The 24,018-nt window shown below is 45.8% G+C and overlaps 1 protein-coding gene and 1 long non-coding RNA gene across 2 annotated transcripts in view; one reads left to right on the plus strand and one right to left on the minus strand.

Annotated features, from left to right (window-relative positions):
- The window catches only part of LOC135981549 (uncharacterized), a 45,448-nt gene extending 23,618 nt beyond the window's left edge, over window positions 1-21,830 (minus strand). The window contains exons 1-2 of the long non-coding RNA XR_010598615.1: window positions 21,679-21,830; window positions 13,543-13,662 (exon numbers count right to left, since the gene is read on the minus strand). This is a non-coding gene — a long non-coding RNA (uncharacterized LOC135981549). The remainder of the gene's footprint in view (window positions 1-13,542; window positions 13,663-21,678) is intronic.
- On the plus strand, window positions 14,027-16,086 carry LOC135981548 (uncharacterized). Its single transcript, XM_065584474.1, has 2 exons — window positions 14,027-14,952; window positions 15,501-16,086. Exons 1-2 carry the CDS (start codon window positions 14,412-14,414, stop codon window positions 15,968-15,970), a joined length of 1,011 nt encoding a protein of 336 aa, XP_065440546.1. The 5' UTR covers window positions 14,027-14,411; the 3' UTR covers window positions 15,971-16,086.
- Window positions 21,831-24,018: the final 2,188 nt, after the last annotated feature.

Raw genomic sequence — 24,018 nt, forward strand, 5'->3', positions numbered from 1 at the left:
ATATTTTCCCAGCGTGTCACGTTATTATGTGTGAGCTTCTGCTAAGAGACCATATGTGCTGCAGTGCAGGGGGCCAAGTTAAGGTTGTTGCGTGCGCACCAAGTACCCAGGGCTCACATGGCAGAATGGGTTCGCTTGTGTTACCTTTGCTCACTTGCTTCGTACTTTTAATTATTAAAAGGTGACCTGAAAATGCTTTCCCTCTGCCAAGCCCTACATTCAGGTTCCAGGGTCTCGCCTGCAGCCATTGATAATATCACTAACACCTACAGTACATAGGAGACTTGGGCTCCTTTACACAGACTTGCTCTAGGTGTCAGTGATGTCAGCAGCTGGAGGAGAAGGAAACAGAAAAGGATACAGCAAGAGAGAAATCCGAAATCAGATCATGGGCCCAATCCTGCAACACACAGAGCAACCTCCCTGGGTCTGGAGTGGAAGATGCCCAGGTTCAGGCCCTACTTAACTGAAAATCAGTTTATTCTTTATCTTGTGGTAAACTCTGTTTATTTATAGCCAGTTCCACACAAATGTATATACCTACTGAAACAAATTTCAAAAACTTTAATTATTCTTATAATAAACTGGTCAGAATGATTCTCCATTGAAACAAAAAACTGTTACATTGCAACAATGCATAGGACAGGATCTCCGCTAGTTAATATACAATAATCATTTACCATATCAGCTATAAAAAACTTCATGCACAATTTTGAGATGTAAGTGGAATTCAGCTGGTGCATAGGCCCAGGCTGGCTCTCGTCCCGGGGTGAACTGCACCCTAAACAGGACTTTCAAAGCTGATCTTCAACTGTAAAATACATACTTGGCCACTTTCACTGCTCTGGTGATTTCAAAAATCAAATCATCCAATAAGGCAACAGAAACAAAACCACATCATTAATGTAACTCACCAAACATGGCACAAGCTGCAAATACCTATAATGAATTCATGAAGACGCGAGAACCAAGAGTTATTTGTTTTAAAAAATAAGTTCAACTGGCAAATGTATCTGAGAATTCAGGGATCAAAAAAATATATATATATGAAATTTAAATGAAATAAGCTACTTGTGGCAAATGATTTTTTTAGCTCTACTTTGTAGGCCCAATCCACTCAGTGCCAATGCTTATTAATAATAATGAAAGCTAACTGGCTCCAAATGAGATAGGAATCTTATTTTGTTGATTTCACAGAGTGTATTTGGGTTACACTTGATAATACAGTGACTAACTACACCACAAATCCAGTGTAATTACACTGTTGTCATGCTTTTTTGATAGGTAATTACCACTCGTTCATTTAACTGGAAGGTTAATTGTATTACATAACTACTTGTTATTACCCCCTTTGCTTTCATTTTTAATACATGTAGAACTTGAACATGGGTTCATTAACTACACTGTATTTACACTTAATTCGCTCTCAGTGACATGCTTAACGTAGCTACGTAGTAATTGCATGCATCAAAATGCATACCAACAGTGTAACTACACTGTAACTACAGTGTGCTTGCATCCACTGTACTGTAAAGAGCAATCATTTATTTAAGGCTGGTGAGTGGTCAACTAAGTGTCTTGGAGGAAGGAAATCTCTGTTTGGACATAGAAGAAGTATGCCGCATGGGTAGTGAAGGTGAAAGGTACCCCACTACTATACCTGAAACATCTTCTAGAAACACCACATTTAGGGGTGAAAACATGGCCCATTCAGTCCAAGGTCTCCAATAAGTGTCACCTATAGTGGTGGTTTTCTGATGTAGATGTGCATCTACTAGGAACTAGGCTGAGCCCCATCAACACATCTCACACGTGCCAATGACCTGCTATCTGACAGTGGCAACTTTTGCACACTGTGGAGGAGATTTAAAAAAAATAGCTCATGATTCTGGGTGCCCAGCTTGAGACACACTAAAGCAGCCTGATTTTCAGCCAATGGGTGCTCAGCTCCTTCTGGAGATAAGGCTCTTTGAAGCACCCAAAATTCAATAGTAACTTTTTGAAAATCTTGGCCCATGGTCTTGGCTGGATTCAAACGGGTGATGGAAAAAGATTTTGTAACACCCTAAACAAAGCCTCTGAACTGCCCAGTGCCTCTACCTTGGTTAACTCCACTGTAGGATTGCAGTGTAGCTCATATTTAAGTAAGTACACAGCTAGTAGATATCTGGTACCTCTACACAGGCCAAATCGTGTTCAGATTCTTCATTGTCTAGGAATCGACAGGTCTTCTCCTTTGAATAAGGTGAGCAGGTTTTGGCTTCATGGTGAAGAATGAGATCACCAGCTGTGCATGTTCTGTTTAAATATTCAGCCATTCTTTCAGTGGAAGATTCATCTGCCATGTCCCTTGGTGCTCTCCAGTCTAATTATTCAAGACTATTTTCCCCCCACTCCGAACGTCTATTGTTTTTAAAGTGACAGCACACAGCTCAGTCTAAATAATGAAAACCACAAGATAGGCTCCATTGCAAATCATCACTGCATTAGGTGGCATTTGCGACTCCCGCCCCGTATTTCTGTAGAGCACTGGATGAGAGAGAATGGTCTCAAGCCTACATTACAGAATCGTCTCACAGACAGCTTTTACTCTCCAGTGGACAGTTCTTTAATTCCCCTGAAGACAAAAATGAAATACTCTGTTGGCTCTCGTGACAGAGCATCTTGGAAGATATACATGCCTGAGCAAAGGTGTTCTTGTTATGCTCTTGCAGGGGGAAACTACATAGTTCATGTTTTCAATTTCCAAGACTACACCACTATACGTAGGTAGCATCTATCATTCAAACACATATATGTGCTTTAAAAAACAAGCTCAAACCATAATAAATAATACCACTTATGTAGCACCTTTCATCCGCAGACCTCAAAGCATTTCACAAAGGCGGGTCAGTATCATCCCTAGTCTACAGATGGGAAACTGAGGCACGGGTGTGTTTAGTGACTTGCCCAAGTTCACACAGCACATCAATGATAGAGGCAGGAATGCAAACCAAATACTCTGACTCCAGTCATTAGACAACAGTCCCATCCATGCAACAAACAATGCTACATGCATGATGGAAAGTAGGGGGAAATACCCATAAGGAAATGTATTCCAGCTGCAAACTTCCAAAGAGGTTTTCAAGTAAGAGAAGACAACATTTGACACTGTCTATTTAAACAAAGGAAGCACTTTGTACATGTATCAGACAGCTCTCCATAGAGTTCAAGGCAGCAAAGGTTGCCAGATACTGTACCTTTAAATAAAGTAACTAAAGATAACGTGAAAGCACCTAACCCGAAGACTGCAGTTGAAATGAGAATGGAAATCTCTGTATGTAGCTGTCTGTTGCCATCTAGTGGATAACAACTGAACGTGTCAAAGTCAGAGCAATACCGGTTCGGAGTCCCCTTCTGGATAAAATTCTGTAAGCTTTTCAAGAGGATTACCTCCCAGCTACTGTCCTGTCACATTATTAGCTGCCTGGTGTTTGTTTTAAAGATAAAGAGGATTTTTCTTATTGACTGAAAAAAACTAGATAAAGAGGAGCTTGGATCAAAATTAGTGTTTTTTAAATTAATTTAAAAGATAAAATGGGGGTCAGGGGGTATATTCTACTGCCAAATGGTAAACAAAGGGTTTGCTTTGCAACTGCATGCATCAAACACTGCTGTCAAGAGTGCAACCTCTAATTGAACAGTTTAAAATGGCATTAAATTAACATAGATTAAAAACCCAGCTACAAATCTGTTTTTGTCCTTGTCAGTGGCAATTCAAGTTGCCTTCTGGTTCTTACTCTCCCATTAGAGTTTGCTCAGGGATGAAAGTGTTTAGGGTAATTTATGCAATGCCAAGTGCTGGGATTCTCAACTAGTTCTGTAAAACAGGACGTGTCTCTGTCTGCCAACCCATTTCAAGTCGCCGACGTGCAAGAGGGAGCCTGGATAGCTAAAGCAGGGGACAATGACTGACGGCTGCTGAGATTGATCCCTGGGACGACGTATCACTTCGTCTCTCTGGGCCTCATTTTCTCCATCTGTAGAATGGAGATAATAATCCTGACTTTGCTTTGTAAATCACTTGGAGTACATCTATGCAGCAGCTGGACAGGTAATAGCCTGTTTGATTGAGCTAGCACATTAAAAAGCAGTGTGGCCACGGCGGCCTGGACAGCCGCATGAGCTAGCTTTCCAAATACAGCCCTAGCTGAGACCCTAGGTATGTACTCAGGCAGCTGGCCCTTGTTGCTGCCCACACCCCCGTGGCTACAGGCTATTTTTAGTGCTCTAGCTCAGTCAAAATTAGCATGTGCACATCTACTTTAGCTGGAAATTGCACCTCCAGCTGCATTGTGGACATCTCCAGCTTGCAGATCTCCAGATGAAGAGCACTGTGTAGAAGTTAAATATCATCAGTCTCGAGCAAGTCACTTAGGGGGCAAATTTTCTAGAACGGCCACTAGTTTTGGATGCCTACCTGAAGTCAATGGGAGTTGAAGGTGCTCAGTACCTGCAGAGAGGCTAGTGGGGCCAGATTTTTAAGTTCAGCAACCGACAGCTCTAATTTAGGACCCTAAATCAATCCGGCTGGATTTTCATGAGTGCTCAGTTCACGAGAGAATAATGGGAGCTGGCAGGTGTTGGCAAAGCTGGACCTAGGCACCTAAGGGCTTGTCTACGCAAAGAGCAGAATCACAAGAATGATTAACAATGAGGAATCCTTAGACAACCCACCTTATAGTGATAAGCTCTAGGATTTCAAGCTATTTAGCTTAACAAAGAGAAAGTTAAGGGGCAGCTTGATGACAGACTAGAAGTATCTATGTGGAGAACAAATATTTGATAATGGGCTCTTCAATCTAGCAGAGAAAGGTCTAACACGATCCAATGGCTGCAAGTTGAAGCTAGACTGGCTGACAGTGCGCTCCTTACTGATGCGCTCTAACAAACTGTTAATGCACATCAGCAGCGTACACGTGGACAACGAGACTCATGTCCAAGCTTACTGCAAACTAACTGTTCATGCAAATGAGCCCTACATCCGGACACCCCAGAACGGAGGCACCCAAAATTAGAGCCACTTTTGAAAGTGTGGGTCTTATCCCATCCATGTCCCAGTCTGGGGAGGGTGGCTGGGCTTTTCAAAAGGAGCCCAAGGCAGTTAGGTGTCCAACTCCCCAAATCCTAGCGGATAGCACCAGCTACAGGGTGTTTGCGAGATCTACCTTGCATTTGTACCTACAGATGTGCAAAATAGCTTGACCATTACTATGTCGCATACTCCCCTCTCCTGCTGTGTTATCCAGAGATTAGCAAGTTGTGAACGTGGGTCTTCGGCAGAGCTGGCTGGCTGGTCTCAAAACAAATCATAGTTTTGGTTTAACCCAAAATAAAATTCCTGACATTTTCGGTGAACTGAAAAAGTAATAAAATAAAATAAAACAAAAACATTCATTTCATTTTAAGCCTTATTTTTTAAAAAATGAAACAAGGTCAATTTAAAAAAAAAGGTTGTGAATTTAAAAAAAAAATATCAAAAAGTTGAATTTAAAAAAATTCAGAAATTTTTTTGGGCAGGGTACAACTGAAAAAATTCAACTCAAATTTGTAAAAGATTTTGGTCAACCCAAATCCGCATTTTTTGCACCCAAAAAAATGGTTTTGGCTGAAAATGTTTGCCCAACTCTACTATTTGGGAAAGGGACTCTCTGTTACTAGGAGTCCACACCGGGCCAACCTCAATGATGTCCTAACCTCAGCGGGGACTGTAGGTGGTATTGTAACACAAATAAGTAATCATAACTATCCAGATTCAAATCCATCTCTCTTTCACCTGATGGCACATGCTTGGTGACTCTCTCTGATGGGAAAGATTGGACCAACGGCTCTTTGCTGATTAGTGAGCTACCCAAGAGTGTGTGGGCACTTGGTTTGTTATATCTTGAGGGGTTTCTGAGATTCTTTCAGAGTTCACGTAGCTCTGCTGCTCTTGTACTCATGAGCTAACTCACAGGTATCTTTAGAGAACGGACCATTCTGTAACAGCACATCCTTGGGGGAATTTTCTCCTCACCCCAGTTAATGCCTAGTCTGTGCTCTGAACCATGAGTGGAGATATCCCTTGTATATTTTCATCCTAGCTAATGCAGTTGCAGTTCATATTCTTATAATACAAATAGGGGACAAATCCTCAGCTGGTATAAATTGGAGTACTCCATAAACTTTAGACCACGAAAGCTTATGCCCAAATACAATTGTTAGGCCTGGTCTACACCATGGTGTCTTCACTGCGGTGTGTCAACTGCTGCCGCTCCCCCATCGACTCTGCCCGCACCTCTCGCCAAGCTGGAGTACAGGAGTTGATGGGAGAGCGCTCAGAGGTTGATTTATTGCATCTAGACTAGACATGATAAATTGACCCCCGCTGGATTGATCGCTGCCTGCCGATCCAGCTGGTAGTGTAGACATACCCTTAGTCTCTAAGGTGCCACAAGGACTCCTCGTTGTTTCAACTGAACTAGCTCCCTTAACTGAGCTATGTCAATTTACATCAGCTGAGGATCAGGCCCATACATGTCTAATCCAGTTCTTAAACCTACTCAGCTCATAGCTTTGCTAACATCTTGTGGCAATGAATTCCACGGGTGAACGATGCACATGCTGGAAAACACCAGAAATTTAATCAGAAAACCACCATGACAAGATTTCCAGCTCAGTTTTGCAGATGTTCTGGTAAGCGTCCAAACTTTGGGGTACTTATCCAAACCTAAGCTGAATTCCAAACCTTTTGAGGACCTATTCCATTGCTGTTCTCCAAACTTGTATCCAATCTGCGATGCTAGACATTTAAAGATGTGGAAGGGTTGGGGAGGGGGTGAGGGGTGAAGGGAAGGGGGTGAATCCAGCCAGCAATATTTTTTCTGTTTTGTATCATTTAAAAAACTAGCATTAAAGGACTGAATGGAGCTCACCCGACATTTTTTAATGTACTGTAATTTCTCAGGAAAACACTTTGTGAAAAGTAAGCAATATATCGTGGTGCATAAGTATGCGACCATAGCTTCCCCCACCATGCAAAACATCTGTGACCTTGCACAAAGGTCATTCCTGCAGTAGTGTTTCTCTTTACTTTTAAAGAAATGTCAGGCCATTTTTTATACAAGACTTATGACAGGGTGCTGTTTATTGTATCACAAAGCCACTATAACTCCAGCACGAGGAAACTGCTATTATTTGGAGAGTATATATCTTTCTGACTAGCCGTAAAGATGAAAATTAAGAAGGGTCTTTTTGCCCAGAGTGTAAGTCAGAGTCTCCCTTAACAATTCCAACATCTTCTCTGTAGTTGAAAACAGAATCATTACCAGCGCCCTGGTCAAGCTAATTAAGGATACAGGGCTTAACGGAGTTAGTGTGCATCTCTCACTGAAAATCAATGTGAACTGGCACCTAACCCTTAGAAATCCCTTCCTTAAGTGAATAGAAATGGATCAAAACCAAACTGCCAAACAAAATCGGAGGATTGGGCCAAAAGAAATCTGATGAGGTTCAACAAGGACAAGTGCAGAGTCCTGCACTTAGGACGGAAGAATCCCATGCACAGCTACAGACTAGGGACCGAGTGGGTAGGCAGCAGTTCTGCAGAGAAGGACCTAGGGGTTACAGTGGACGAGAAGCTGGATATGAGTCAACAGTGTGCCCTCGTTGCCAAGAAGGCTAATGGCATATTGGGCTGCATTAGTAGGAGCATTGCCAGCAGATCAAGGGAGATGATTATTCCCCTCTATTCGGCACTGGTGAGGCCACATGTGGAGTATTGTGTCCAGTTTTGCCCCTCCTCCCCCCCCCACTACAGAAAGGATGTGGACAAATTGGAAAGAGTCCAGCAGAGGGCAACGAAAATGATTAGGGGACTGGGGCACATGACTTATAAGGAGAGGCTGAGGGAACTGGTCTTATTTAGTCTGCAGAAGAGAAGAGTGAAGGGGGATTTTGATAGCAGCCTTCAACTACCTGAAGGGCGGTTCCAAAGAGGATGGAGTGCGGCTGTTCTCAGTGGCGGCAGATGACCGAACAAGAAGCAATGGTCTCAAGTTGCAGTGGGGAGGTCTAGGCTGGATATTAGGAAACACTATTTCACTAGGAGGGTGGTGAAGCACTAGAATGGGTTACCTAAGGAGGTGGTGGAATCTCCATCCTTAGAGGTTTTTAAGGCCCGGCTTGACAAAGCCCTGGCTGGGATGATTTAGCTGGGGGTGGTCCTGCTTTGAGCAGGGGGTTGGACTAGATGACCTCCTGAGGTCTCTTCGAACCCTAATCTTCTATGCTCCATAACCAGTCACACCTCTCCTGTGAACTTACGGAGTCTTGGAGTTTGAATGCAGATCTGAATTTCCTGACTCTCCACTGATGGCTGTATCGGGCAAAACCAAACCCCCGGATTCGAAACCCCTGCCCTCCAAGGCTCACATGGTGAAATATCAGATCCTGGATTAACATTTTAAAGCTAGGCCAGATCCAAACACCCCCAAACTATGGACTTGAGCCATTGACTTTAATGAGCTTTTCCGTTGGAAGGGTGGGTGTCGAAATGTGGATCTAGACGTGGATTTTGTAGCTAATGACAACACAATATAGTAGAATGTGCCTTTTAGGTGAGGCTGGTGTCATCACTGGTGTTTCATAAGCCCTTGGTTTTGTTTGAATTTTGGCTTCAGACCCCAAAACCACAAGCAAGGACTCAGATCAACCTGTCAAGGGTCAGGTTAAAAAAATAAAATAAAAATCACATATCCACAAGACCAGAGAGTTTCACACTGGTTTTGCTGCAGAAGGAAGCCCAACACCCCCTAATCTAACACCAAATAGCCCCAGGACCAAGATTAGGGTTTGTAACAAAACCAGCTGAAAACTCCACAGTGTTCCAATCATTTTACCGGTGCTTTAACTGAGCCACACACAAGGGAAGTGACTCAGCCATTTAGGATGGGATCTTCACACAGTCTCACTCTTGGTCTAAGTCAGCTCCCATTGAAGTCAATGGGAGTTTTGCTATGAATTTCAGTGGGAACCGAGTCAGGCTAATGCCAAGTGCTTTTGAAAAGCTCACCCTTAATTCCTTGCTGCATCATTTCAGCTTTTCTCTAGGAGAGTGACACTCAGACTGTGGCTCGTGAGCCGCAAGTGGCTCTTTAATGGACCTCCTGCAGCTCTTTAAAGCAAATGATATTAAAACACTGAGATTTAATTATCAACAATCTAAGTTATTAGCCAATCAGGATGTTTTTACTATGTTATTAAACAATTAAGTTACCAACTTGCACTGTTATTAATATATAGATATATATTATTCTCACAGCAAATAACTAAATATTACCTCCACCATACTGTTTTAATATGGATCACTTGATGATTACCTGTTCTATTCATTCCCTCTGGATCACCTGGCATTGTCCACTGTAGGTAGACAGGATACTAGGCTAGGTGGACCTTTGGTCTGACCCAGTTTGGCCATTCTGACGTTCCTAATAGTACTATAGGAAATGAAACAATGAATTCACACAACTGTGGCTCTTTGGGTGATGCTGATCGCTAATTTGGCTCCTGACCCACTGAAGTCGGAGTATCACTGCTCTAGGAGCTGTCTTGGGCTGAATACTGGCTCTCAGAGACATCTAAAAAGCACTAAAGCCTCAAGTTGCTACAGCAGGGTATGTCATTGCTTACTCTGCACAGCAACAGGTCTTCCGTTCAGAGTTGTTAAGACAGCATATAGCACCAATAAGCAACATCACTAGCGTCATTCATCCGAAGATCTCAAACACTAGTGAATTAGGATCCAATCCCTACCTGCCTTCAACCCTCAGGAATCACTTCAACAGTGTGTGACATACAGTGCACTTGTGGGACTGTGGAAACAGTCCTCTGAACGGCTCTGCCAAGTATCAGGGATACAACAATGGGCTCTTCGGAGCTGCTCATCACACGCTTTACAAAAGCAGCTAGGATTGTCATTCCCATTTGTAAAATGGGGAAACTTGGGCATATAGAAGTTAAACAACCTGCCTGTGGTCACAGAGCCATAGGTAGAAGCCAAGCACTAAGATAGCCAGTCTCATGCTTTAACCATTACACAACACTAGCAGAACACAGATGTACAAACATGACAGCTGTACCGCTGTCCTCGCCAGTCCCTTCCTAAGCTTAGCCACACTCTGCTGAGATAGATACACCATTAAACAGGGTCATCACTGACACAGCAGGTGTATTGAGACACAGACATCTAACAATGCTTTACATAAAAGGCACAGTAATAATAAATAATAATAAAAAAAACTGCCAATCACCATAAGAAAGGGTGTCCACTGTGAAATTAATAATTGCCCTCCATGGACTACCTAGCATATGCCGACTGCAACCAAAGGTTCTGGTTTCATTTAAAAACACTAAAAGTTAAATTATAGCTCTTTAAAAAAAAAACCTATGCAAAAAATGTATATGCAACAATTCAAACCAAAATGGCTTAGTAGACCCTGACCATAGGCTCTACCACATATACCAGAAAGGCCAATGCAAGCTATTTCAATCAGCCACAAAGCCACTAAATAGCAATTGCCCAGCCGTAATAATTCAACAGGAGAAAATTGTGGTTCAAAAGAAATGGTGACATTTCTCTGATTGCTCAATTTGCTCTCATCTTGAATTTCATTTGCCCAAGCTTCAGAGCAAGTGGACCTTCTGGGCTAGATGTCACTAAGCTCGGTACGTTGGATCCCTGGCGGGTACTGAGCACTTCTGAAAATCTGGCCACAATGGGAACTGCGTTAAACCTTAAAAATAAAAATCTGGCTTCTTATTTAGGTGCCTAACTGGTTGCTGAGCTCTTTGGAAAAAATCTAGCCCCACATTTCTAATGGACACACTACCGCAAGATATGCAACTACATAATGAGGGAAGACTTTCCCCCTAACATTTTTAAGGTTCCTGATTCAACAAAGCACATATGCACATGCTTAAGTCCATTCCCAGACAGCAAAGCGCTTAACATAAACATGTGCTTAAATGCTTTGCTGCAGCAGTTCTCAAACTGTAGCAACCCGAGGACCCCCATTTTGAGTTAAAATTTTTGGCAGACTCCCAAGCCAGTCCCCCTCTCAGCCCCAGGTCCCACCCCAACTCCACCCCTTCTCCCAAAGCCCCACCCAACCTCTTCCTGCCCCACGCTCCACCCCGCCCCTCTTCTTCCCCACCTCTTTCCACCCCCTCCCTGAGCTCGTCCCATCCCCACTCCTCCCCCTCCCTCCTACCACCTCCTGCATGCTGCAGAACAGCTATTCTGCAGCGTGCATGAGGCACTGGGAGGGAGGGAGTGGAGTTGATAAGCGGGGCCAGTGGCACTGGACATGACTCGTGGACCCCTGCGAGCACCCTCACAGACCCCAGTTTGAGAAACCCTGCTTTGCTGAATTGAGGCCTAAAATGCTTTTCATAATCTGAAAATGACACATTTTGTCCAAATGTAAATGTGTTGAGCAATGGTAATAACAACACTTTGCTCTTCTCTTGTTCCCTTCACCCAACGTTCTCTAAGAGCAATGCTCACAAACGTCAACTGTGGGTATGTCTCCACTGCGTGAGGTGTGACTGCAGCGTAAGTAGACATCCTGAACTAGCTTGGATCTAGCTAACTTGGTACCGAGCTGTGGCAGACAGGGCTTCACTACAGGCTAGTGTTCCAAGTGACTACCCAGGGTTCTGGGCAGGCTTGTACAGCCAGCCCATACAAAAGCACATGCTGCCACAACTTCCCCACTCTGGTACCTGAGCTAGCTAGGGTATGTCTACACCAGTGATTACAGTATCGACATACCCTATACTTCACAAGCCCAGCTCGCATCGAGTGTGGAAGTAATAAATCAGGATAACTTCATCCGCCACAGTTGTGGAACACAACAGCAGTTTAATAGCATGCAACCATCTGATCTGGAGTCAGATGCACTACCATTGCAACCACACTACAAAGCCATTTCAGCCCATCCCACCTTCCTTCCGATTGCTTGGCACACACTCTGGTTGCATCTTGTTTCAAATAAGGCCTTCGCTCCTGAAGCTGGTTCCGTGCAGAGGTCGCTGCAGGATTGGGCCCTTCGATAGGATCCTTTTGGGAGCAGGGACCGCATACACTTAGGTTGCCAGGATGGCACTTAGCAGAGAGGATCCCCAACCCTGCCAAGTGCCTTTGGGCACTATTCTAATCAGATAATAGAACAATACCATATGCATTTGAAACTGCTGGGTGAGGGGCATATTTAGATATGTAGATTGTAATTACTTCAGCTGGAATTTAGCCAGGACACAAAGGTTACCCTTGCCAAAAGTGCCATGGGATGTCTATAGAGCACAGCTAGTTAGGATCTCCATTTTACTTTTAATTTAAAAAGCTGGCTCTCTCTTGCAGCAGAATGCCCCTCAGTACTGGTTCAGTATTGACTAGGGCTGGCAGAAAAACATGAAGCATTTTCCGTGACAAGTTTAAAAGGAAATGAGGGTGGGGAATGAAGGATTTTTGTTCCTTCCAAATTTTTCCATGGTATGTTCCCCATTTTTCATCATGAAAAAATATTTCCATTTGATAGGAATTTTTTGGGGGGAGGGGGGCTGGTTTCCATCCTCCTCCTTTTGCCCTGTCCCCCACGACTTTTGGAAACGGGAGGAATGCAAATATGTTTTATTTCGATTACATTAAAAGCAAAGCAACATATCGACTAAACATTCCAATAATTTGAAAAGCCATTTTTTCCATCCAAAAAACCTTTTCAATGAAAATGTGGTGACCAGCCCTCATAGATTCTGGAGGAAGAACACCATCTAGTAAATCAGCACTATTCCCTAGAATGGTTAGGTGCTCCTTTGTGGTCTCCAACCCTACCACGGATCCTTCCAGATCCTACGGAGAAGTGTTACTAAGATGCACAGGGGAATGGAGAAACTTTCTTATGTTATGAGAGGAGACTAAAGGAACTTGGCTTGTTTAGCAAAGCAAGACAAAGGTGGAGGATGATCTAATAGCTCTCTAGGGGTGCTGGTGGCCTGTGATATACAGAAGATTAGACTAGATGATCTGGTGGTTCCTTGTAGCCTTAAACTCTATGACTCTAAATACAATGAGGATTAAACGCCAGAGAGGAAGAAGAGTTGTTTAAGCTCGAGGACAATATTGGCACAAGAACAAACTAGCCAGAGATAAACTTTGGTTGGACATTAGAAGTTTTCTAACCATCTTAGGAGTGAGGTTCTGGAAGAGTCTCCCAACGGGAGTAGTAGAAGGAAACAAGTTAACTAGTTTTAAGCTTGAGCGTGATACGTTTATGAAGGGGATCGTATGATCTGCATTAGCAGGGACTGGACTCAATGACCAAGGAGGTCCCTTCCAGTCCTATGTTATCTTGCAAGATCCGATTGGATCACAGCTTGAGGTGGCATAGCTACAGGAATCCTGCAAAAAGCCAGTGCTCTGTGCAATACAGTTGAACTCTTAAACAGTCCTTAAATGTTACCTACCTTAAACCTCCATCACGGGCAGCAAACTGTGTGACACATAAGCTCTACGGAGCTCTCCGACGGATGGGGTGGAGTCGAATATTTACTGGGCACTGGAGTGCCATCGAGTTGGGGTCCCTGCTAAAAAAAAAGAAAAAAATGTGATTTAATGCAACTTACTTTAAATAAAGTGCAAACAGGGTCGGTGACTCTACAATAACAAATCTCAGTGCAACCATTGTTCCCCAAGGCTCTTCCTCACTGGGGGCTTTTCTGCTGCTTTCTCATCAGCAAGCAAGCGGCAGATGATGTCTACAGGAATCCTGTACTTCTAGGATGAGTAAGGCCTCTGTCTTGCAACTGGATCCACATGGGTGGGCCCTTGCATCTGTGTGGAGCCCTATTAACTTCAGGGGAGCAATAAGCCAGGCAAGGATTCCACATCCAATGGCAGAATCAGGCACTTAGAATTACTCAAGATCTGGATTCTTGTAAAGACCACTAAGGCCTGGTCTACACTACGGGTTTAGGTCGACTTTAGCAGCGTTAAACCGAATTAAGCCTGGACACGTCCACACAACGAGGCCCTTTCTTTCGACTTAAAGGGCCCTTTAAACCGGTTTCTTTACACCACCTCCGACGAGGGGATTAGCGATAAAACCGGCCTTTGCGGGTCGGAATTGGGGTAGTGTGGACGGAATTCGATGTTATTGGCCTCCGGGAGCTATCCCACAGTGCTTCATTGTGACCGCTCTGGACAGCGCTCTCAACTCAGATGCACTGACCAGGTAGACAGGAAAAGACCCGCGAAGGTTTGAATTTCATTTCCTGTTTGCCCAGCGTGGAGAGCACAGGTGACCACGCAGAGCTCATCAGCACAGGTAACCGTCATGGAGTCCTCCCAGGATCGCAAAAGAGCTCCAGCATGGACCGAACGGGAGGTACGAGATCTGCTCGCCATATGGGGAGATGAAGCAGTGATAGCTGAACTCCGTAGCAGTAAAAGAAATGGCAAAGTATTAGAAAAGATCTCCAAGGCCATGAAGGACCGAGGCCATAACAGGGACACACAGCAGTGCCGCGTGAAAATTAAGGAGCTACGGCAAGCCTACCACAAAGCCAGAGAAGCAAACGGAAGGTCCGGGGCAGAGCCGCAAACTTGCCGCTACTACGCGGAGCTGCATGCGATCCTAGGGGGTGCAGCCACCACTACCCCAACCGTGTGCTATGACTCTCTCACTGGAGAAACACACAGGGAAGACGGTTCGGGGAACGAGGAAGATGACGATGGAGGTACTGTAGGTAGCTCACAGCAGCAAGGAAGCGGAGAAACCGTTTTCCCCAACAGCCAGGATATGTTTGTGACCCTGGACCTGGAACCAGTAACCCCCGAACTCACCCAAGACCCTCAGGGCACACAGGAGACCTCTGGTGAGTGTAACTTTGTAAATATTTGTAAACATTACAAAAAAAAGCAAGCAAGTCTGTTAACGTGTATGGGGATGGAGCGGAAATCCTCCAGGGACATCTCCAGAAAGCTCTCCTGGTTGAAATGGGGTGATTTTATTAAGGGGGACATTCAGAGGCACCCGTTCCTGCTATTCTGACCAGAAATGTTCCCCGCTGTTAACCACGCGGTGGGGGGGAGGGGTGAAGTGATCATCCCAGAGAATCGTGTGTGTGTGTGGGGGGGGGGGCGGGTTTACTTGTGTTTGTGCCGCATGTTAACCGGGAAACCGCAGCCCCCTCCTTTTACATTGAAACCCCATTTTAAATGGACAACCCAATTCATCCTTGATATGGGAAATGCGCTGCTGTTTGCAACCTTTCCCGCATGTTAAGAAGGTTAAAAAAGCCAAAACACTGTGGCCTACGATGGCTGCCTGCAAGCCGAAATATGCGACCTTGTAATGAAAGAGTGTACCCATTGTTCCCTAAAATGTGTCTTTTTTAACCACCTCTCCCTTCTCCTCCACCAGCTGCAAATGTTTCTCCTTCGCAGAGGCTCGTGAACATTAGAAAGAGAAAACGTAAGACGAGGGACGAGATGTTCACGGAGCTGCAGATGTCCTCCCACGCTGATAGAGCACAGCAGAATGCGTGGAGGCAGTCAATGTCGGAGATGAGAAAAGCCCAACATGAACGAGAGGAGAGGTGGCGGGCTGAAGACGATAGGTGGCGTCAGCTTGCAGACAGACGGCAAGAGGCAATGCTCCGTCTGCTGGAGCATCAAAGTGATATGCTCGAGCGTATGGTTGAGTTGCAGGAAAGGCAGCAGGAGCAGAGACTGCCGCTACAGCCCCTGTGTAACCAACAGCCCTCCTCCCCAAGTTCCATAGCCTCCTCACCCAGACGCCCAAGAACACGGTGGGGGGGCCTCCGTCCACCCAGTCACTCCACCCCAGATGATCGCCCAAGCATCAGAAGGCTGGGCTTCAATAAGAGTTAAAGTTTTAAAATGCAGTATGTCCTTTTCCATCCCTCCTCCCCCACCCATCCCAGCTACCTTGGCAATTATCCCCCTACCTCTGTAAGGAACTAATAAAGAATGCATGAATGTGAAAAAACAATGACTTTATTGCCTCTGCAAGCGGGAGGGGAGGGGAGGGTGGGGTGGGGTGGTTGGTTTACAGGGAAGTAGAGTGAACCGGGTCGGGGGGGGGGGGTTGGAGGGTTCATCAAGGAGAAACAAACAGAAGTTTCACACAGTAGCCTGGCCAGTCACAAAACTCGTTTTCAAAGCTTCTCTGATGCGCACCGCGCCCTGCTGTGCTCCTCTAACCGCCCTGGTGTCTGGCTGCGCGTAATCAGCGGCCAGGCGAGTTGCCTCAACCTCCCACCCCGCCATAAAGGTCTCCCCCTTACTCTCACAGATATTGTGGAGCGCACAGCAAGCAGCAATAACAATGGGGATATTCTTTTCGCTGAGGTCTGAGCGAGTCAGTAAGCTGCGCCAGCGCGCTTTTAAACGTCCAAATGCACATTCCACCACCATTCGGCACTTGCTCAGCCTGTAGTTGAACAGGTCCTGACTTCTGTCCAGGCTGCCTGTGTACGGCTTCATGAGCCATGGCATTAAGGGGTAGGCTGGGTCCCCAAGGATCACGATAGGCATTTCAACATCCCCAATGGTCACTTTCTGGTCCGGGAAGAAAGTCCCTTCCTCCAGCTTTCGAAACAGAGCAGAGTTCCTGAAGACGCGAGCATCATGTACCTTTCCCGGCCATCCCACGTTGATGTTGGTGAAACGTCCCTTGTGATCCACCAGGGCTTGCAGCAGCATTGAAAAGTACCCCTTGCGGTTTACGTAGTCGGTGGCTTGGTGCTCCGGTGACAAGATAGGGATATGGGTTCCGTCTATGGCCCCGCCACAGTTTGGGAATCCCATTTCAGCAAAACCATCCACTATTGACTGCACGTTGCCCAGAGTCACTACCCTTGCTATCACCAGGTCTTTCATTGCCCTGGCAAATTGGATCACAGCAGCCCCCACAGTAGATTTGCCCACTCCAAATTGATTCCCGACTGACCGGTAGCTGTCTGGCGTTGCAAGCTTCCACAGGGCTATCGCCACTCGCTTCTCAACTGTGAGGGCTGCTCTCATCTTGGTATCCTGGCGTTTCAGGGCAGGGGAAAGCAAGTCACAAAGTTCCATGAAAGTGCCCTTACGCATGCGAAAGTTTCGCAGCCACTGGGAATCGTCCCATACCTGCAGCACGATGCGGTCCCACCAGTCTGTGCTTGTTTCCCGGGCCCAGAATCGGCGTTCCACGGTATCAACCTGCCCCAGTAACACCATGATTTCCACATTGCTGGGGCCTGTGCCTTGTGAGAGGTCTATGGCCATGTCAATTTCCTCATCACTCTCGTCGCCGCGCTGCAATCGCCTCCTCGCCTGGTCCGGGTTTCGCCTTGGCATGTTCTGGCTCTGCATATACTCCAGGACAATGCGCGTGGTGTTCATAGTGCTCATAATTGCCGCGGTGATCTGAGCGGGCTCCATGATCCCAGTGCTAGCTATGGCGCCTGGTCAGAAAAAAGGCGCGAAAGTAGTATCTGATGGACCAGGAGAAGGAGGGCGGGAGGGAGGGAGGGCCGAGTGACGACATGGCGTACAGGTACAGGAACAGGGAGAAACACAAACAACTGTCACACAGAATGGTGCCCCCAAAGATTAAACTGGAAACCCTGGGCTTAGCAGGCCGTTGATTTCACGGAGGAAGGGGAAGCAAATGAACACAGAACAAATCTATTTTTTACATCTTAAGGTGGCAGCCGACGCTGCAGCATGAGTGACAGCCATACCAATACGATGATGATGGGTACCAATCATAAAATACCATCATCTGCCAAAAGGCAAGGGGCTGCTGCTGTGTAGCAATGCAGCCCCACGTCTGCCAGCCCCACGTCCGCCAGCACCCAGCATCGCCCTCGGCCTCTTCTGGGTGCTTAGCAGACAATACTGGGCAATTGGCAGAAAATAGTATATTATGACTGGTAACCGTCATCATCAAAACAGTAGCATGTCTGCCCAGGTGGCCATGATTGACAGCCATACCAGTATGACGACGATGGGTACCAGTCATAATATACCATCGCCTGGAAGGGGCTGGTGCAATGCAGCACTACGGCTGCCAGCCCCACGGCTATCACTCATGCTACACTGTCTACCGCCAAAAGGCAGTTAGCAGCTGCTGCTGTGTAGCAATGCAGTCCCACGTCTGCCGGCACCAAGAGGACATATGGTGACGGTGAGCTCAGCTGTGCTGAGCGGGCTCCATGTTGTCTGCACAGGTAACCCAGGTAACCCAGATAAAAAGGCGCGAATCTATTGTCTGCCGTTGCTGTGACGGGGGAGGGAGGGGCCTGACGACATGTACCCAGAACCGCCCGCAACACTGTTTTGCATCATCCGGGCATTGGGATCTCAACCCAGAATTCCAAGGGGCGGCGGAGACTGCGGGAACTGTGGGATAGCTGTGGGATAGCTACCCATAGTGCAATGCTCCGGAAGTCGACGCTAGCCTCGTACTGTGGACGCGGTCTGCCGACTAGAGCACCTAGAGCATTTTATGTGTGGACATACACAATCGGCTGTATACAACCGATTTCAATAAAACCGGCTTCTATAAATTCGAACTAATTTCGTAGTGTAGACATACCCTAATGCTGGTTGAACAGAACAAAGCAGAGATGAGATCCAAGTTCAAATATAACATGCTAACATGGTGCGGAATAAACAGACAGAGAAATTTCAGAGGCTACCAAGGATGCATTACTATCATAGATGGGTGCGAGTTTGTAACGTGTAGCAGCCTAGGAGCTAGGAAAAAAGTTTCAATTCTTAGAAGCCTTGGACAAATCCTTATTAAAAAATAATCATATCCATTAATTGCATGGGTTCTAAGTGGCCTCGTTGGACTCCAGGCTGGAGTAGTTACTGAAGAAAGATCCAGCGTTAACTTCAGACACTGCACAATAACACCGGACCTTAAAAGAAATTAAAAAAACTTCATCCAATTTTTTTTCCAAATTAAATCAGGAACATTCATAATTAGTTCTTACACCAGAGATATCTAGTGGGAAATGAAAGAACTGAAAGAGCCATAAGCTGCCTTCGCCCTTTCATTAATATTTGCTCCCAAATGCAGGTCAAATAAATCTAACGCACAGTTTGAAATGAGTAGCTTTAAAACTGATGTATTACTTCCTGTTCGGATTTATGCCACCCATTTTGGATAATTACTCCCAACGCTTTCCCCCATCGTATTCAAAGCTTCTTCATGAGAACGAAGCAAAGCTGGGTTCCCTGAGATCTCTTCTGCTTTGAATAACTTACCCCCTGCCACCTCCCACACAAAGATTATTTCTACCTTTGCAATTTAAGTCAATTGGATCTGCACAGGCAGATACCTTGCACCCATTTATATTTGTTATTCTATGTATTACAGGAGAGGCTCAAGGTCCCAACCATGACAGGGCTCCATTGTGCTAGGCACTGTACAAACACCTGAGAGACAGTCCCTGACCTGTGTCTAAGGCCTTGATCCACAAAGACTTATGCACATGCTTGACGTTATGCTCTGTGAGTAAGCCCACGTGTAAGGCCCTGATCCTGCAAAGATTTATGCATCTGCTTAACTATATGCACTTCAATACATGCCAGTAGAGTATTTATGCTCACAGCATTCCCGGCAGGGGAGTCCTGTTATCTGCACTTTACAGATGGGGATCTGAGGATCTAGGCCTAAGTAACTTGCTCAAGGTCACATAGGAAATATGTGGCAGAGCGGGGCATTGAACCTGAATCTCCCAAGGCTTAGGCTGGTGCCCCAGCCATTGGACAGTCTTTCCTGCCTCTTTCTTCCCAATAGATAGGAAACAGAGAGGGTCCCACAGCAAAACACTGGCTCCAAACACCCCTACATTTCAGAACCAAACTCTGGGCTTGGCTATTGCTCTACATTGGGACCATTTCCAAACACTCCCAAAGGCTGGATCTGGAGTTTGCATCTGGCCCCCGATCCACATCATGGACTAAACTGAACCCCCAGATCCAAATTCTGGAGAAGGTTGAATTCAGACTTCGTGAGGGACTCAAGCCTTTTTCCTGCAGATTCCAGGGGAGAGCAAGAATCTCAGGGATTTAATTGTTGGTATAACAAAAAGAGGCAAGCCATTAAGGAGAGATTAGAAGAAAGGGGAGCAAATCGTCATTCATCTAGAGCAGTGTTTTTCAAAGTTTGGGTCACAGCCCAGTACTGGGTCACGGCATGTAATGCACTGGGTCACCTTGCTCAGCACCCAGATACCCTACCAGCTCTGGTCAGCACCGCTGACCGAGACGTTAAAAGTTCCGTCGGCGGTGCTATCCAGCTAAGCCAGGCTAGTCCCTACCTGTTCTGACACTGTGCTGCACCTCGGAAGCGGCCAGCAAAGGTCTGGCTTCTAGTTAGGGGGGCCACGGGGCTCCGTGCTGCCCCCGCCCCGAGCACCGGCTCTGCACTCCTGGCCAATGGGAGCAGTGGGAGGATGGTGCCTGTGGGTGGGAGTCACTTGTGCGCCTCTGCCTAGGAGCCAGACCTGCTGCTGGCCGCTTCCAGGGCACAGCTTGGTACGCGGTGCCAGGACAGGCAGGAAGCCAGCAGGAGGTAGGCCCGCGCCCCAACCCCATGCCCCAGCCCTCAGCCCCCCCCAACCCAGAACTCCTTCCTGCACCCCAAACCCCTCATCTCCAGTCCCACCCCAGAGCCTGCACCCCCAGCCCAGAGCCCTGACCCCCTCCCACACCCCAGAACCCCCTCCCACATCCTGAACCCCTCATTCTCAGCCTCACCCTGCACCCCAACCCTCTGCCCCAACCTGAGCCCCTCCCACACCCCAAACCCCTCATCCCCAGCTCCGTTGGGTCACCGGCATCAACAGTTTTCTTCAACTGGGTCCCCAGAAAAAAAGTTTGAAAACAACTGATCTAGAGCCCCCATGTAGCCAAGATGAGTCTAGCTAGCACTATACCAGTGTTTCCCATAAGGGTGAATAAATATTCCCAGCAGAGCATAAATTAAACTACTTTGTAAAAGATATTTGTTTGCACAGAAAGCCAAAGAAGGATTTGCTTGCTCCTTCTTACCAGATGGTAGCAAGGGTAACTGGTTCCCCCCCTAGCATAACCAGCCCATACACTAAAATTGCAAGGGAGCATTAAGCTAACTCATCTGTTTTGGATTTGGGCATTAGGAGAGTTGTGTCTGCTTTGGAGGATATGTAATCAGAAGAGATCTTTTTAAGAGTCAAAGGTTATAGCCATGAGCACCAGAGCAAGTACTTGTGTTAAAAAGCATTCAGAGGAGTTGCAGCATGAATTTCACAAGGAGAAGCTGAGACAGAGGAAGGCTAGGTGTGGCAATGCTCTCAAACCTTCTGCTACTTGGGGAACCTAGGGTCATAGAATCCCATCTCACTAAGCACAGGCTGAAATGCTAATAGTATGTTTGCTGCCAGTGGTCAGAATTTCACAGTTTGGAATAGGAATTACTTTGTGCTGTGGGGATAATTTGACCTCCTATAAAGAGTTAGGTTATCATCTACTTTACCATAGCCCAGAGTGAAGCATGCTGCAGGTTCCTCCTGCTAAATCTCCATCCATAAGTCCCTTACCTCCTATCACACTCTCAGCCATTCTAGGCATCTTCCTTATTTCTTTCACCTTCCTTGCTGTGGAATTAATTGCCTCAGTCTGACACAGGGTAGGAGCCTGGGGAGGGGGTCATAAACTAGCTTTTCTCCCTTAGATCTAAGGACAGAGTCTAGATTTGCTTGAATCAGCCCTGGGGAGGGGACAAGTAATCAGGTAATTTAGAAGCTGAAATCTAAGGCACCTGAGTCTGGACTGCAGCCATAGGAGACTCAGCTGTTTGTTGTTCAGATGTCTTTATTTTCCTTTTGCTCTGTACTATTTTTCTCCTGTATTAGAAGCTGGGATGGGCCCAAGTGCACAGGTTAGATGCAGGCCTGAATGCCTTAAAGCTGTAAGGGAAGAAGTGGATTTTAGTGGGTGGTGACTGAGCCCTATTCTAAAGGGATTAATCACAATGTTATATTTACACCTGAATTTCCCTAAATTGGGAGCTAGGGGCTGGAGATTCGCTTTTTGGATCTATCAGTCAGATATTAATACATGTAGCTGTAAACATTTACTGCTGTTTGATTGATGCCAACCACTGTCTGGGAGGATTTTGCTAGGTAACTGTTACACCTATTTCCCTCCCCTCTGTGTAGTGCACCATTAACTCTCGAAGAAAGCTGCTACCTGCAGAGACATGGAGCCATTTTAATATGTGGTGTTCATGCAGCCTCTTGTAAAGGAAACATACAGTCTGTAGTCTCAAGGAGACTTTACTTCTGTTCTCTTTTTATTTGCTTGTTTCCTTTCACCAGAAATAAGCCCATTCAGACTGAAAGTAACTAAGACAAAATTCTCCTTCCAAATGGTTAAAGGCTGTTTATAGTTGAAGCACTAAATACAACTCATGTTTGCTTCTCTGGAGAGATTGACTAAATTTCTGGCAATTTAAAAAAGAACAAACAAACAGCGAGAAGAAGCTTAAAAAGAAAGAGGAATAAAAACAGTTTAAACTGTGACTCAGCCAGACAGAGTTGTTCCACCTGCCCCAGAGAGGAAATGAACTGGATTCTTCTGTTGGAAGGGGACTTTATACAATAGGGCTAATGTCATGGATTTCCTGTCCCCAGCTGCTGGTAGCATGGTCTGGTACCTATTTTCCAAGTTGATTTAGAGAAGGAACCATTTCAAAAACAAAAAGTGTGGATTGGAGGAGTGGGACAGATGAATATTTTGCTCAGGATAGCAAATCGCAATAATGGTTTGCCAAAATTAAATTTTATCTATGGCAGGCAAGGTTGGAGGGGGGTGGAGGCTTAGGCCTAATGCTTTTTCAAACTGGCTAGTTGCCACTGGCCAGTGTGACTTGCAGCTGCCCCCACAAGCAGTTTCCCTGACTGTAAACAGGAACTTGTATCCTGGCTGTTTATAAACTGTGAAAATGAAATAACATTAATACTTCACACTTCTGCACCTTCCAGCTGAGGCTTTCTAAATCTCACCAACCTTGGTAGATTATGCCCCTCAAGCCTCACTTCTCAATCTCCCTCCCTTTACCTATCTGTAAAATGGGCACAATACGATAACTGTGCCATTGCCCTCTGCATTATGAAAACAAACAAACAGTTGTATATTCAGGTCCTCTGTGGCTGACACCTAAAGGGATTCTTTTTAGCTGAAGTGGTATGACTGTGTGCGTTTGCAGTAGAAAGGAACTTCATTCTATCCTGTTTTGTCAGACGTTTCAGTGGCTATAACGTACAGGCATGGAATCCTGTGTTTGTACCAAGCATCGAGGACTTGGGCCCCAATCCTGATTTGGGCCTCGAATCTCAACTGGAGTATAAATACTAGATCATGTGAAAGTGAATAAGTACAGTCCACTTCAGTCAAACTGGGGTGGCCCCACCCACTCAAGATTAATTACCAAATACTGCTGTAGTTTCATGCCTAGAACAAACAGGTATATTGAACCAGGCACTAAAGCAGGGTGGCGTTGTAGCGTTCATGCATCTTTGAAAGGGACCACTCCGATTCCAAGCTAGACACCATCTTCTATAGCTTCTTCCTCCTTGTGCTATGTTACCGCAGCAATGTTGATTTACCAGGTGAACTACACTGGCAGATTACTGCTTGCATGATTCCCTAAGATAAAGGAGCACCAAGTAGGGACTCCAGTATTGCTCACCTGCCTTGCTGGGAAAAGATACAGTTCCTAGCAGATGTTGGGAGATTTGCCATCTGAGGAGAGGGAAGTTCCAAAAGGAATAGGAAATATGTTGTCTTATTAAAGCAGTCAATAAAAGTACACTCCTCATGCTGACCAAACCATGTTATTCTAATGACACAAGGCAAAGAGTTCCACCCACTAAACA

The sequence above is a fragment of the Chrysemys picta genome, chromosome 2 (assembly GCF_011386835.1).
Source record: "Chrysemys picta bellii isolate R12L10 chromosome 2, ASM1138683v2, whole genome shotgun sequence".
Taxonomy (NCBI): domain Eukaryota; kingdom Metazoa; phylum Chordata; order Testudines; family Emydidae; genus Chrysemys; species Chrysemys picta.

Coding starts and splice junctions, on each gene's coding strand:
- LOC135981548 (XM_065584474.1), top strand. CDS start 14,412: ATGGAGTCCTCCCAGGATCGCAAAAGAGCTCCAGCATGGACCGAACGG. Junction 14,953..15,500: donor GGGCACACAGGAGACCTCTG/GTGAGTGTAACT, acceptor CTCCTCCACCAG/CTGCAAATGTTTCTCCTTCG.